General features: G+C 39.4%; 1 protein-coding gene across 5 annotated transcripts in view; it reads right to left on the bottom strand.

Annotated features, from left to right (window-relative positions):
• Nucleotides 1-16275, bottom strand: part of PBX1 (PBX homeobox 1) — a 437616-nt gene that overhangs the window by 27319 nt on the left and 394022 nt on the right. For all 5 annotated transcript variants that reach the window (XM_078641368.1, XM_078641347.1, XM_078641363.1 and 2 more), the window contains one exon: nt 4280-4369. In XM_078641368.1, coding sequence (XP_078497494.1) covers nt 4323-4369 — 47 coding nt within the window. In that variant the 3' untranslated portion in view covers nt 4280-4322. The remainder of the gene's footprint in view (nt 1-4279; nt 4370-16275) is intronic.

Here is a 16275-nt window from a genome sequence, read left to right as displayed (position 1 = left end):
ACCCAGTCAAAAGATCTGGGTTTGATCCATCACCGTTCTTTAGCCCACTCTGCCACCCCAGTTAAGACATGGCTATATGCAAATCAGTCTGACCCTGTGCCTCATGGGAACAGTCCAGCCGGAACTGCCAAGCCATGCCTTCCCTGGACCGGAAACAAGCTTCCGAGGACCGGTTTCTGGCATTACAGCCGTCTTCAGCCCGGCTTGCTTGAATCCAGTGGCAAAGTGAGCAAGGGACTCACGTCTGAGCATGCCCTGCCACACTTATGGCGGCCAAAGCGGTACAAAAGGGGGTGGTGATGGACGGAGCATCTGAACCAATCAAACACTCACACCCAGTCAAAAGATCTGGGTTTGATCCATCACCGTTCTTTAGCCCTCTCTGCCACCCCAGTTCAGACATGGCTATATGCTCTTTTATGAGTCAAAACTGAGACTTGATAAGAACAGAGAACTCTGCCAGAGCTGCAATAACCACCAGTCTCATCTCATCTTACCGGTATTATAATCGCCTGGGTACACTAAGATCTCTGCCGCAAGTGTCTTAACAATGTAAACTATCTTAAAGTGCAGCTCCATTGTGAAGAAATAAGTAAGCTAGAACAGATTTACTGTGACATTTGTCCTTGTCAATTTTTTTGCAGCTGTTTTTTTTTCTCAAATAAATGCATGTTGACTGCCATACTCTGCTTTTAAGCTTCGCCTCTCGTGAATCCACTCCATTTCATTTGTCACACCTTGACTCCAATATATGGGTTACCAGAATAATTTTTTTTCCATTCCAGCACTTTTCCGGATGCAATAATTTGGAACTACTTGTCAGGGCTTAGCTAAAGCCCCAGTCAGTCCATAAACAGTTTTTATTACATTTGGTCATAAAAATCAATTTCACCCATTTTTGTTTTAATGAACTGAATATGAAAGGGAAATGCTAAGCCCTTGCAGCTTATTAAAAGCTTTAATATTTTAAAGCAAAGTGTTTATATTTCTTTTGCTGGAGAAATGTTGCCATGCTTTTTTCATGCGCCTTTCCAACAGACTGCACAGCTACCAGTTGGTAGAAGGGATTAGGAAGCTTGGCAAAAATGTAAAACAGCATAGAGACCAATGTGAACAATCCCATAGTTTATGGCTAATATAAAAGTCTTACTGCTCTTGGGGTCGAAACAGAAGTGGCGATGGGGATGTAGAATTTCTGCTGACCAAGAGTAACTATCGATTATAGTTCAGTAAAACTTTTGTAATCATTGTGTTTTCTGCAGCATCATGAACAACTGTCCAACAGATTCTGCTTATATGAAAGCCCCCGTAGGTATGTTGTCAGAGATGTACAGAACAAAATTTAAAAATTGCGCATTTTAAATAAACAATATCCGAATTCGCAGAATGTAAGAAAATGTACATAGTGCTGAAGTGCACAATGGCAAAGAGTGTACGTGCCTGGTGAAAAACTAAAAATAAACTATCCTAGAGAAAAGGGGTGGCTAATTTTCACTACCACATAAAATGCATGAATTGATTCCAAACTCTGATTTTTCACACCCAATAACAAAAGTAGTACATCTTGCTAATTCTCAGGGACTGCGGTGGATAGCGGTGATTCGCATTCGCAACACATAATTAGACATAGAACGTGCATTTACAGGCCCCTTGCGCTGCCGGTATGTCACTTTTTCCCCATAAAGTGACGCACCGGCTGTGCAAGGGGCTTGTAAACAATGGGCAACATGGTCATCAGCCACCGCGTGGCGAACAATGACGTAATGCTGCTTACTTGTGAATAAAAACAATTGAGGACCCTTCCCTCAAAGTATTTGCCACAAAGAAATATTTGTAAGCTATATTTTCAAATATCCGTTTCTTTGAACATTTCCTATCACACTTTTTTGAGGCTGTCTACCTCTATTCATTCCAAACCGGAAGTAAGTCCACTGGCCACACTGTAGAAATCCACCTCTACAACAGTAATTATTAACACAACCTTTGGTGTTTTGACAGCTTTCTCCCACTCTATTTTCTGCCGTGCTGTCAGCTGCAAGAACGTGTTCGAAGCTATTTCTGTCTACAATGCAATTCCGATTTATGACACAAGACGCACCCGGCTGGAACTCCGAAGGAAACCATGTACAGACGGACACTCCACGAAAGGGAAAGTAAAATGGAAATCACCAGAGCTTTGTGTAACTTTTATTTATCATCAACAAAAACACAATGCAAGGGGTAGGGCGTTCATTCAGAAACAAATACTACTGCTTAAACTCTGAAATAAACCATACAGCAATTATGCTGTACGTAGACACACAGGGTGCTTATTAACTGAAAATCGACGTTTAGATTCTCAGCTCCGATATGACGCACTCATCTCAATTCTTTTGTGGAAAGCGTCACGGTGTGCGTAAAAAAGAGAGACCCGCTCTCGAGTTTATTTGCGGAACATTGTTTTCCGCGTATTTTAATTGGCTTCCTCTAGCAGCACCTGCCCTCTCTGCTTACACTCACTTCTCTCAAATTAATGTGACACTCCCCAACCAACCAACCGCCACACGCTCCAGAAATGAGACACGGAGAGCTGAGGAGTCTGTCTCAGCCACGATTATTTCTCCATTAATTAGAAAACGCCAGTGCTCCGTGCAATGTAACAACTGTCTAGAACAGAAACGCCAAATATAATTGTGCAACACCCCATTTGCCCTACCCCAAAACACATACCTTCCTAACCCGGCACCTTTGCTTTACATGGTTTCTTGACCCGGTGGCAATGGCAACGTTTCACATTAAAAACTGCTGTTAAACTGAAGGACAACTCGTTAAAGAATCGTCAAAACAATTTTTTTCACATTATATAAATTATATATTCCGACAATCTTTGGCAAGGCTTGACGGGTGCGTGGTTTAAATGCTATATAATGAAATAGAAAAGGTCAAATAATGTGCGCATGTGCATGTATAACACATATACAGACACATAGATATAATTACTTAGGTACATTTTTTACTTTAAATTAAGGCGACTAGGTGACCACATTATTTTTCTTTACTAAAAAATAGAATATATATATATCACGTTTACCCATTACCCATGGATCTATTTTGAATATACATTTGAATGAATTTATTACAATTTCTCCGCTGTATATTTTATCTAGCTTCATATACAATTTTTCATATTAAAGTTTGATTAGTTTTGATAGATAAGACATTAAAACAGAATACATGAGTAAATATATATAATAACAAAGATATATTATCTTCCCTTCTCAAAATCATAGCCTTTCTTAATAAATACATATTAATTTATAATGTCTAGCTCAAATAGCCAATGTTCTCTTTTAAACAGAGAATAAACATGGAAAAAATTATAAAAGGCATTTTTTATGAGGCGGCTAAAAAAAATTAAACAATTGCTTTTTTCCTAGTAATAATGAGACATATAGAAATAGAAGAGAGGTCATTTCAGAACTGAAATCATAGCAGCGGTCTGATTTTGCTGTGACCTCTGGAACGCCGGGAACCCGTTTAGAGCGCAGCTTTCCTTTCTGAGTCTGCCCTCTTCTTCCAGCCTGCTGTCACCGCTACTGAGATGGCGGGCGGCTGATCTGAAAAATGAAGTTGGATTGCTGTCCCGAATCTACAGTCGGTTCTCCTTGTGTCTGTCTTATCGATTTCACTCTATGCAACACAGCTTGTCGCAATGAATTTTCATGCAGGCCAAGCCGCCAGCACACCCAAAAAAAAACAAGATGGTTTCCCCCATTCCCTCCCTTTATATGTTGACTGAAATTCATACTGCCTTTCTCCATGGAACAATATCATTAGGTTCAGCAAGAGATGTTGAGAAGGTTGTGCATAGTTTTGCAAGACTAAGTAGCGATGGTGTTCAACCACCTCCTTAGTACTCACAGGAAGGTTATCATAATTCAGTAAAACCACTGCCTTACATTTTGATGAGCACGGTTCTTCTCCGCCCACATGCTGCTGTGGTTGAACTAGGTGTCACCTGCTTAGAAGCTCCTCTCTGCTGAGCATGCGCTGCCGCAGGTGCTATGCAAACACTGATTGTGTCTGACAGGCCTAGACGCCAGCTGCCTGCAGAAAGCCTGCCCGATCACCACTTTTTGTGGACAGAGCTCTGCCGCTGACACGACCGATACAGAAGCAATAAAGTAGGTGACCGTAAAGCTAAGACAAGTCCTCCTAAATGGCATTCTAAGCCCTATGGCTTCAAAATAATTGGTAACAAGAGAGAACAAAATGAAAAAACAAGCCTATTTTTCCTTACACTGATGCCCTGCGGACTGTACATCTGGCTTGCCGTGAGTCCGTCACTGTATCCTCCTGTCTGGCTGATAACATGGCGAAGGGTATCCACCTAGACGGAGACAAATACAAACAGGAGGAAAAATAATAGAAAATGAGTTACAATTAAATCAAGTTTATCTCCATCAAACACATCAACATCATTCCACATGCAGTAATTTCCCCCGTTAGTTTTATCGTTATTATCATAAGTCAATGAGAAGCTGTTAGCAGGATGACAAGAGTATGAAGTGGCTCTACTCTGTAAGAGCTGCCCAAGCACTGGTGCTGTGACATAGACATGTAGAGAATGAAAAACAATGTGTGTCGCAATGTTCTTCTCCACACGACTAGGGCGGTCTACAAGGTATACATTCAAAGACTGTCAATTATCTTGTAGCTATCAAAAAGGGCAAAGGAATTTGACATGCTTAGTCATACTCCAAATAATAAAGACAATTCTACATCTGAATAATAGAAACTAAAACATCTGTACGTCCTGCATGACACAGTGGACTTCAAACACAGACATGGAGCTGTAAAATAATACACCTATCTTTGGGCAAGCTGCGGATCATGGCAGGATTCTAGTTCAATTCTCTCCATGTCATTTTTGTGTCTTGAAAGTTTAGAGGCTTTGGGCTATCTAAATCAAGCTGGTGGGATTTCAATGTATTCGGTCTCTGCAAAGGCTAATTTACTGCATGTTCATGTGCCACATGTAAAGTGAGCCATTCAGACATTCTATCAGAGGATGCTTTAATTGGACCCGTGGCTTTCAATTAACTTTTCCCAAGTTCAAAAGTAGTTCAGCAAAGCTATCTAAAAGGCAGACACATGAAGAACAGGATTTCTGAAAAAGCACGTGAAGGGCAAACACATCAGTTTTAATCTTGTTTGAATTTAATAAATGTATCTGAATAAACCCTTAGTGAGACTAATCACTTGTGGCTCAGAAATCAGTCTATTTTATCACTCGCCATTACAAGAGTGCGCATCAAGTATTCAATTTTCTCTTGGTTTATCTTTACCACAGTGACATTCTTAGTTAGCAATGCACTAGGATACATTTTATGCACACTGACAGTAGGCTACCGATTGAAGTTAACACTTTTTGTATTGAAGGGTGAGCGTGCACTGTGGAAATTGGATTTACAAGAAAATCATATTTCATCATTTTACTTCTTGCACAGATAATATTTTTACAACTCGAAAACAACTTAAATTCTTCTAAAATTAGTAATCAGGAAGTTTTGTTAAAGAAGTTCAGTAGACGGTACTCTGAAGAAGAGGACTTCAGAAAAAGATCTTGCCATGAGCCCTTGTATGAGATTGAAATAAATTGAATAATGAGTTATATTTTTTGCAACACAATGCAATACAAGAAATTATGCTATCAAGTAATCTCAAGTGTAACCTAATTTGTATGCAGTAATTCTTATTGTGCTGAAGTAATATGGTCCAGAAAAAAGATGTGTGAATAGTTAAGAAGGTTAAAAAAAAGTGAATGAATTTGAAAGCTCTTACAATGATCCATACTATGTAGATGATGTGGAAGAAATTTCAAGGATAAAGAGTACATGACATCTCATCCTTAAATTGCACAGTCACAATTTTTCGTTTGGTGCAATCTTTTCTCTACCACTCTAAAGAGGGCACATGTTAGTCTGTATTCAGTGGAAGGTTAGGGAACAGTCTTCAAGATGAATATTGTACACTGGGAAATAGACAGACAACCAAAAAAGGTCTAGATTGCTTTCTCTAGATAGCTTACCCTCTTCAGCGCTACCATCAGCTTCACTCCCTCCCCCATAACCGTTCTCTCATAGTTGAGACTCAAATGAATTTGCTGCTTTCTCAATTTAAAGTTCATGAGTACAAACAACTTGGAAGTGGGTACCGTTTATATCAATGGCAACATGTCATAGGTTTGTGAAAAGTGTTTGTGTAGACAAGAAATCTGTGGTATGTGACTTCAGACGTAACTAAAATTACTCATTGGAAGAAACTATTAAAACGTATAAAATTAGTTTAAATAAAATGAATATCAGAAGAAAAGTTAATTTTGCCAATTGTTCATAAATAGGTATTAACCTATACGGGTAAAGAACAGAAATTTGTGTGTGATTTAACTTCAAGGTTCAACTCCAAATCCAGTACTAAGCATTATTAGTAAGGACTCAATGCTATGGGAACGTCACAGGCAGTAAATGGCCACATATTGAACGTATCAAAACATAATTGCAGTTCCTTGGTTTATTCATTAAATAATAATCTGAGGGTGCCTTAATGTTAGTGCCAGTTAAACAATGTAACATTCTGTAATGGTGACATTTACATAATACACTAGCCATTCAATGATATAGTCAAGTGGTGGCAGCCAAGATACTTTCACATATTAGTACAAAACAATTCTCCGTAAATTCCTGAGCAAGCGTAACCGTCTTCAATGAGGATTCCACGCCCTACTTTCATAGGAGAGCCCCAAAAAATGCAGAGCCTATGAGAAAGTGGCAAAATCAAAGTGTAAACATCCAAGCTTCAAAAGATGCAAAGCATTGCTGAATAGAGAATTGAAGTCTGTTGAAACTAAGTAAGTCACCTCAGTACCACAGGCCGCCTGCTTCTACATGGATGACAGGAACTTTGGTTAATGACTCAGAGTGATCAGGCCTTACATCTCTGTCTACCTTCCAAAAACAAACCACTTTCAGAAGAAAGGTGGCTAAATTGTTTAATAGGCAACTGTGGATCTAACAGTCTTTTCCTAATCTGACCAATATTTAGGAATCTTGAGTAAATCGCTTATTTCCAAAACACTTAACTCTATTATCTGTGAAAAGTGCAAGAACTTACAAATAGTCTGAAATCATTTATGATCATAATATTGCATATTCAGTTTGCAGCTTGTAGTGAATCAGATCTAAAAGCTATATATTCTTCTGCTACCCAGAATTGAGTGTGGATTAATACAAGTACGTTTTCTTCTTAATTCGTTTCACTTTCTTACTTGCAACATATGTTTTCTCAACCTCCCAGTGGATTACTCTAACATTTACTATAATGTGCTACTCTAATGCCCAGAGGAAGCTGAAGGGTCATATGTGAATCTACAACACTATAAGCCATAAAGTGAGTGCCACAAATAAGAAATGTTTTCAGTTTGCAACACTTGCTATCGTAGATAACTTTCTGTACATAGACTGTAATATTGTATCCCCTCTAATCTGCCAACGTGCTGAAAATAGCAGTTGAGGAAGCAGATAAAGTCTTCAACACAGTTTGACCCACTTGTGCAGTCTACCTACATCCAATATCCACTTAGAAATGTTTTGTGAATGTGTGCTTCGATGTTCATGTACCTGCTTTGCATATTTCAGCTATTGGCATGTTGCCTTGAAATGCCAGCATTGCTTCTTTTTTATGAGTGTAGTAAATATACAAATGCTCAATTGTTCATTTCACACAGACACTGCACATTTTAATATAGCACACACTGAACCAATCAATCCCAGCTTTTGAAATAGTTTAGTTTTCCAAACAGTCCTTGTGCTATGAACTTAATATTCAAGGACATTTAAAGCGGATTGTTCTGTGAACAGCAAAAACACATTGGCAATCAAATGGATGACGTGGAATTGTGACATTATCTTTGGCAGATACTGTAGATTTGAGTAGAACAACCCTATACTTATGGACCAACAAAGAAGGCACATGCACTGATTGTGTCTATAACTCAGTAACTGTGTGTAGTGCTGAAACTGCTACCAAAACATCTTCCAAGTAAAGTGATGCATTGCAAAGTGTAAAGGCTCAAATGTGGACCACAGTAGATGTGTCAGCATGTTGCAGAAACCACAAACAGGTCTTAGTAAGACCTCAGGCAGGAGGCAGGAGTATTCTCCTAAATATTTCCATAAATGCCTTAGTTACTTGGTTCTTAAAAAGATAAAGATGTTTGTTTTGATAGGCAGCAATGGCTTTCAAGTGCATCATTTTGAAAGTGCAGTCCAAAATAGTCCTTTGTAAGAGAACAAATATTTATTAATATGTTGTATAGAACTGTATTGATAAGTTACTTAGTGCAATTATTTGGGAATATTTGTCACTTTGCTAGAGAAGATGTAACTGAGGTATGGCTGTGCACTTCCTTTGCCATCATCTTGCCTTTAGAATGCAGCTGTAAACATCCCAACTTTAAGAAGTCAGGCGCCTTGCAGCTACATTCATGGATCAAGGTGCATCAGTTTGCCCTGTTGCTGACTTAACCTGCTGGAGTGTAAGTTTTTTAAATGAAAGTTGATGAGCCCACAATAGCGCCAGATGATCTACTTTGGAGCCTGACACATCTTGCATATGACGGGGATAGATGGCAAAAACATAAGCAAATGTTCTTATCAAATCTAGTGAAAGTAAACTGGTGTGTTGGCAAATCAGTTGTATTGATTCCCACCCTAGATGTTCAACCCTGGCGTATATGCTTCTCAACCTAGAGGAGATGCATCTATGGTGATGGTCACTTGTAGCTTTGGTTTCACAAAGGGTCTGCCCCATTTGTTAGTTCCACCACCGAATCTTAGGATTCATCACCATTTGCATCAATACTACACACTCACAAATCCCTACTGTTTGAGACCATCGACTCAGTAAGCATTCTTGAAGGGGGCACAGTTGCAGTCTGGCATTTTGGTCAATGAGGTGCAAGAAGCAAAACTCGCTTGAAATCTCATCACCATTCACACTGTCATATATTGTGATGTCTGGTAATAGATTGAAGTGCAATGAGGGCTTTGCTTCCAATTAAATATGGGTCACTCTCAGAGGTTTTATATCTTAAGTGGATGAAAATGTGTTTATCACATTGATGGTGAAGACCACACAGAGCAAAAATCAAGTTATCACACGTGTTTGTGTCTGGCATTTGTGCATTGAACTCTTTAGGAGCCAATTGTCCAGAGAAGGATATACTTATGACCCCTGATGATTAATATGTACAGGTTCAGCAGCTAGGCATTTTATTAAAGAACCGGAGAGCAGAGTTTGTGCCAATAGGCACAACAATGAACGGATAATGTTTGCCACTTATATCAAGTCTGGGATATTTGTATGAGCTGGATGCTTTGATACATGGCAAAATACATCCTTTAAATCCTGTGTAGAAAATTAATCCCCATGCTGCAGCAGTGAAATGATATGTGGTGGCAGTGTTGTCATTTTAAAATGTAAGAGTTCTGATGTATTTGCTTGGGGGGGGGGCTTTCATCTGAGATGGACCTGAGAAACCTGTTGTTTATTGGTATCAGAAAGTATATATAAACACTCCTATCCCTGTGATGAGGAGGGAAAATCCCCCTTTGAATATTAAGCGGATGACATCCTCCAGCGTGATTCGCCAGTGATCTTTAACTTGATTTTGCGAGGCTGCTTCAGAAGCATTGAGTCTAATTCAATGCAACAACTGTTTTCCACCTTTAAAAGCATGCTTTCATCTGAGGTTATTTCCCTTCATTGGTTGGGAAAAATCTTACTAAATCCCCAACAGGTGGTTTGTTGATGGTTTGTTGAGGTTAAGTGAACGGAGTTCTTCTACCTCAGGAGCCTCTGGCCCTTTTTCTATTGTTGTCCCAAAATGTTTGTGGCTGTATTGCTGTTTGGTAATATTGTTGAATCTTCACTTGGTGGTGGCAGGGGTAAGATGCTTGAAAGAGCTTTCTTTGACCAGCCGTTTTTTACGTGTTGCCCATTTTATGGAAAGACCCTTCTTTGTTGTTGCGAGGTCCAGCGGATTTTGTTGTTTTGGTGTCTTTTTGAAAATGTTTTAAAGTATTTAATAAACTCCAGGAATTAATACATGTTCATCATCAAATGATACATTAATTGTATTCTCTTGTTCCTCAGCCTAAAACTTTGCATTTGCAGCCAATCATCTCATCTGAGAAGCAGAGTATAAAAGACCGGTCGTTTTTCTAGGACACATCTGAAATTCACTTTCAAAACAGTTTGTCCTTTTTGGATCATTTGTTGCACTCTCTTTTCAAGAGTTTATGGAAGGTGTTCTAAGAATGATTTCAGCTCCTACTCCTTTCTGTTGTATCTACTGATTGAAGCTTGGGAGTTAGCTATGCACCACACCAAAGCAAAACCAGTAGCAGCTCTTTTCGCCAATGTGTCTATGCTGTTAATCTTCTTTTTCGGAGGCAAGCCTTCCTTGCACGTTGTGATAGCGATTATCTGTGGGCTATTTGAGCTAAAGTGGAGTCTGGTGGCCGCCATTACTGAATTAGATAGGTAAAAAAGTAGCCCATGTTTGCAAATTAGGGTGGTTTTGAACTTGTAAAGGCAAGCTGTATTAGTGTTTTACTAGGTATGGAAGACAGCATGGATTTGAGATTGCTAAAAGCAATATGTGTTTTAGAAATTAACAATGAATGCTAGCCAAGCAAACAATAAAACAGGCACACAAAACCCCCAAACTGGCCCACATGCTGACCTGTCAGACCAGCCCGTTGGGCACTGCCTGATTGCCTTACAGGCTAGTCTAACCCTGTTTACGGGGTTCTTAGGGTTGACTTGACATCTTCTTTCTGAAGAATTGTACTTTGTTTTGGACCACGGTGAATAGCCCATTCCTTAAGGACGAGAAGGTGCCAGAGCTCACATCAAATGTGAGCATGGAATCATGGATTCAACATTTTTCCATTATTTTTGACTCTGGTAATAGACCAGCCTCCTATGGAGAAGGCTGGCCCATCGTTGCCTTACATATCACCATAGATGAGGTCATGGTTAGTATAAGAGCCAGTAAGGGAGGGAAGGCCCAGGGACCTGATGGGGTACCCATAGATGTGTATAAGACCGCCCCGGAGATTTGGGGCCCATTGTTGGTCAAGATCTTCAATGCAGCAGTTAGCTGTAAAATACCGTCTACTTGGGCAGAATCAATAATCGTCCCTATCTATAAGAAAGGTGACCGGGGCTATGCCAAAAATTATCGGCCAATATCCTTACTGGACTCATCTGTTAAAGTTATGAGTCGGGTCCTTTTAGTCAGATTAGAGGAATGGGCAGAGACCAATGAGATTTTAACTAACAGTCAGTTTGGGTTCAGAAAAGGTCGTGGCACCATTGAGCAGTGCTTGAATTTAGAACTTTTGGTAGGGAAATATACCCAGGCCAAAAAAGGGTCACTTTATCCATGCTTTGCTGACCTAAGCAGTGCTTTCGATATGGTAGACCACGCTATATTATGGGCTAAACTGATTGAAATGGGAGCTCCCAAAGGTATAGTTTACTTTTTGGCCCGCCTGTACGAAAAAATTAGCACCAGTGTTCGGTATGGACCTAATGGGGAGTGTACGAGCAAGTTCAGGATCGGGAGGGGAATTAGGCAGGGGTGTGTTTTAGCACCCCTACGTTTTACACTCTTCATAAATGAGGTGGATTCTGCTCTGCAGACAGTTACGGCAGACGTACCTAGAGTTAACAACCTTAACATTCCTGTGTTACTCTATGCGGACAACGCAGTGCTGCTGTCCAGGACCCCCCTGGGTCTCCAACGCTTGATGGACAGGCTTGTGCAGTTCATCAAAAGTAGGAAACTGGTGATTAATAGGTCGAAAACTTATGTGATGGAGTGCGGGCCAGGACGAGCTAAAACGAAAGTTAATTCCCATTATTTTATAGAAGGTGAACCGGTTCAAAAAGTTGACAACTTCTGCTATCTGGGGATCACTTTTTCTAAAAATGGTAGCTGGGATATTGAACATAAAGCTGTTAAAACAAAGATGATCAGGAGTGCTAATGGGGTTTTTGTATTTGCCAAGAAGCTGGGGAATAGACGCATTATGGACATGTTAAAAATGTTTCAATCTAGATGTCTCTCTGCGGCCCTCTACGGGGCTGGAGTTTGGGGTGTGTCACCAGCCGGGAGTCTACAGGTGGAGGAGAATAATTTCCCGAAAAGGCTCCTGTGCTTACCCAAATCTACCTCCAACAATTTGGTTCATAAGGAAACAGGGACTCAATTCCTGAATGATATGATCATGTTAAGACCCTTATTACTGTGGCGCTCTGTTTGGCTGAATGATGGCACCTCATTGAATAGAGCCATTATTGAGGATTGCCTCTCTTTGGACCAGCACTTAAAGATCCCTTGGATCAAATATATTATCGATTGTTTTCAAAAGGTTTTTGGGTTTAATGTGACCAATGATCGATACTGTGCCTCTGATATCTCCAAGTCAAATTTGAAAATTACTTTTTTGAATTATTGCATAGAGAGGCGTGCTTTGGAGGAATCTAAACTATCTACATGTAAGCTGTACAATAGCATGAATAATTTTACTGGATTTCATCCTTACTTGACACAGGTGACCAGAGTTTCGCACCAGTTTGTACTAACCAGAATGAGGATGGGAACAGTACATTATCTGGTTGCGTGCCCTAATGTAAAAATGCGTCCTACCGGACCCTGTGCTTGTGATAAAAATGCGGAACAGAGCACTACGCACTTTCTTTTATCATGCCAATTGTATAGCGAACTACGGAAAATCTTCTTAAAGCCCATGTTGAAAAGATTTGGAGTAAGAACAATTACTGACTCTATGAAACTGCTTTTTAATTTGCACCATCCGGACATTTGCTTTTTTACGGCTACTTTCCTGCTTAAGGCAATTGGTGCCAGGAAAAGTATGTGTTTTTAATTATTTTAACTATTTATTCCATCCCCCTCTGGATAACAAATGTATTATGTGTTTCTTTTTTAATCAATGAAATGTTTGCATCTGTAATTGTATGTGCTTTTATGGACATGTTTTTTTATGCTCCGAATAAAGCTTTATGAATTGAATTGACATCTTCTTTCAACATGTATTGCAACAACTCTAGACATTACTGGATCATTCAACTGCTGAATTAAGAACTGTCTTTACCATTGGTTAGTGGTTACTTCTCTCTGAGAGACAGTCTTGATGAGAAAGTTGTCTTTCTCTTCCCTAACCTGCTTGATAACTCCAAGTGTCTTTCTTATGCACTCTGGGTTTCTACAGCGTATTGGAAATACTTCACATGAAGGCAAACTTCACTCCTCCTGCTCTAGGTCTTCTCATCTTCCTTTGATTTAAATGATCAGGTCATCCTTGAAATCGTAATTGACCTACTCTCATCCACCGGATGAGGCAGAAAGGAGTCTTTGAGTCTTTGAGTCCCATTTGGGTGGAAGTTGCCCAACTTTATTTTCCTTACGAACTGAAATTCATTAGCCACAAGATTAGGGTCCCTATGGAAGTCAGACCAAGAGTAAAGTGTTACAAAAGGATCATAATTTAATTTTTCATAATCCTCCCTTCCCGTTGAGTCACTTTCAAATGACTCATCCCCAAACAACCTGATTTGTAAGTAAAGGTCTGCTTGATCTGGCTTTCTCTGAATGGTAACTTGTTATTCACTACTTCTTTTTGTATCTGTTTCTGTATCTAAACTCAAAGTCGGCAAAAAGAATGCAGAGTTGAGTCTGTGTCTGCACCTAGTGAGTTTCAGAAGAAGAGACTACAAATCATATATCACAGGGATGGAAACAAAACTGACTTCAAATAAAAATGACGAAATATTTTGAAACCAAAACTAAATGGCATGAGATCGCACAGCATTTGATCTACAGCAACAAACACTGCAACCATGTTCTTTCAAACACTGGACAAATACAGTGAACAAACTTATTATATTGGTCCTCATATTATAGAATGGAACCATAGAGGAACCACTTTTCATGTGGCCTGGGGGAAAATTGCCTTGAATCATTTCATCAATTCACAAAAAAATCTAAATCCTTAAAAACAGTCTTGGGGAGCTAACAATTTCTTTTTTCTAAACGTTAATGCATATTTTTGTTTTCAGGCTGACAAATTGTCATCTGGTCATCCCCTTCATTGAAAGTAACACATTTCGTTTTAGTTATTTAACATTTTCCAACTTCTAGTTAAAATGCAAGCATTCTTTGTACTTATAGTATTGCCATTTTTTAAAGCCTGTTAACAATAGGACGAGAACATTTATAGACTTAATGTATTTAAATACCAGGATACTCCAGGACAGCACGGCTGTTCTCCTGGGTGGAGATCCCACGTGCATGAGCGAGGGGAAGGTGCACGTTAGAATATATGGCCAAATTAATCCATTAGAAGGCACTACCTACAAGAGAACTAAGATCAATCAACCTTAATCTCCTTGCTGTTCCTAGAATCATGGAAGTAAGAGGTTGGGGTCGTTCGTTTGCAGATCTCGTTCCATGGCTGTGGAACTCTCTGCCAATTCATCTTAGGACAAATGAAAACTTGTCACGTTTCAGAAAGCAACTCAAAACTCATCTTTGTACCTGAACAGTCATCTTCTTTCAAGTCCTATCAGCGCCGGGAAGCCAGTTTGGGTAGCCATGAGCTCTGCAAAACTCATAACTAACCAGCTACTCACAAACAATGAAAAAGCAGATGGGGTGAATTTATACAGTCCTTTTTGGGTTACCAATGGAAAATATGCCTACACTGATTAAAATGTTTGAGAGACCTATTCATAGGATTCTGACTAGTAAAAATATGCAGATCACAAGAGCAGACAGTGTGAGAGAGCAGTGACACCCAAAGCACACAGGAGGCCCAGGAGCTGTCAGTGGTGGTCTGCGGCTAAGCCATAACCAGTAAATATTAGAGAAAAGATATAAAATACATAAACAATATGTTGGGGAGGACCAGCCATTGGTTTATCACAACACACAGTGGTGTGTTTTTTTAAACTAGTAGTTTTGCAGTCTGGCAGATATCTGGCCAAACATGGCACCAGTGAAAGGGACATTGTCAGCGGGAATGACCATAGCCTAAGGTTCTCTTTATTCGTCTAGGTGATCAACATGATGGCTACCTATTTTAACTGAAGAATTGCGATCCAAAAATGCTAACATTTAAGGTTTCTATCCTTCCTGGATTATAGGCGATAGACAGATGAACAAGACACACAATTTTAAAAATGGACTTGAAATTGTTGATGTTTCGAAAGTGTCCTTCCGGAGTCCCTTTCTATGACCATGTCACAAACCTACATAACTCCTACAAATGTCTAATAGTTGAAGAGTACTATATTGAGGTTAAAGGCACTGTAAAATGTTGTCACCTGTCAAGCCAAGACAGATTTGTTAATGCCCTCATAACAGATCAATAGCCCATGAGTGCACTACTCAAATACATTTCCAAAGGAAGTATTGACAAGCCAAAACTAACCTTCCAGTCACATCAAACAAGTTTAACATTTTGGAGAGGAAGACAAAATGTAAAAATTTGAAAGTCAAAGGATGGATAATAATATTGCACCTAAGATCAACGGTGTAATGATCAGGTCACAATGTCCTGCTCTCATCCAATCCAAGCTGAAATGCCACGACCACCACTTCTGATGCCCAAAAGCAACAGACTCAAATATGTTTGCTATGAAGCCTTCTTCTGAAGAAAATAAAGGGCCTTAGGTGAGAATAAGGTACCACATGTTAAATGAATATGGCATGCGGAAATTAAAGCAATTACTCCCTAAAATGAGATGATAGGAATCTTTCAGTCCTGCACATTTATAGATCCATGTTGAGTTGTAATGATTTGCAGGTATTTTACTTGTCTTCTGTGTTTTCTTAATGGATGTATGTACAATTACAAATGAATTGCATCAATGTATTGTTTTCAGGCGAAATTCTTTTGCTGTTTTGATAGAAGGTTTGCCAAGAGTGCCATAATTAAACAAATATATTATCCTCAAAACTCACAATCCAATTGTACTACATCAAACACTTTGTTGCAGTGTACACAATTCAGGCCTCCTCCTATGTAATGACTGTATTCCTTTTGATTCTTTGTCCATTGCATTTCCTTGGTCAGTTGATTTCTTGAACACTGTCACACTTGGAAGCCATCGTCCCAAGTCAAAGACATTGCCTCAACCCTA

The sequence above is a fragment of the Lissotriton helveticus genome, chromosome 1_1, assembly GCF_964261635.1.
Source record: "Lissotriton helveticus chromosome 1_1, aLisHel1.1, whole genome shotgun sequence".
NCBI classification, from domain to species: domain Eukaryota; kingdom Metazoa; phylum Chordata; class Amphibia; order Caudata; family Salamandridae; genus Lissotriton; species Lissotriton helveticus.
Note: the sequence above shows the minus strand (reverse complement) of the source record. Positions and strands in the feature narration are given on the sequence as shown.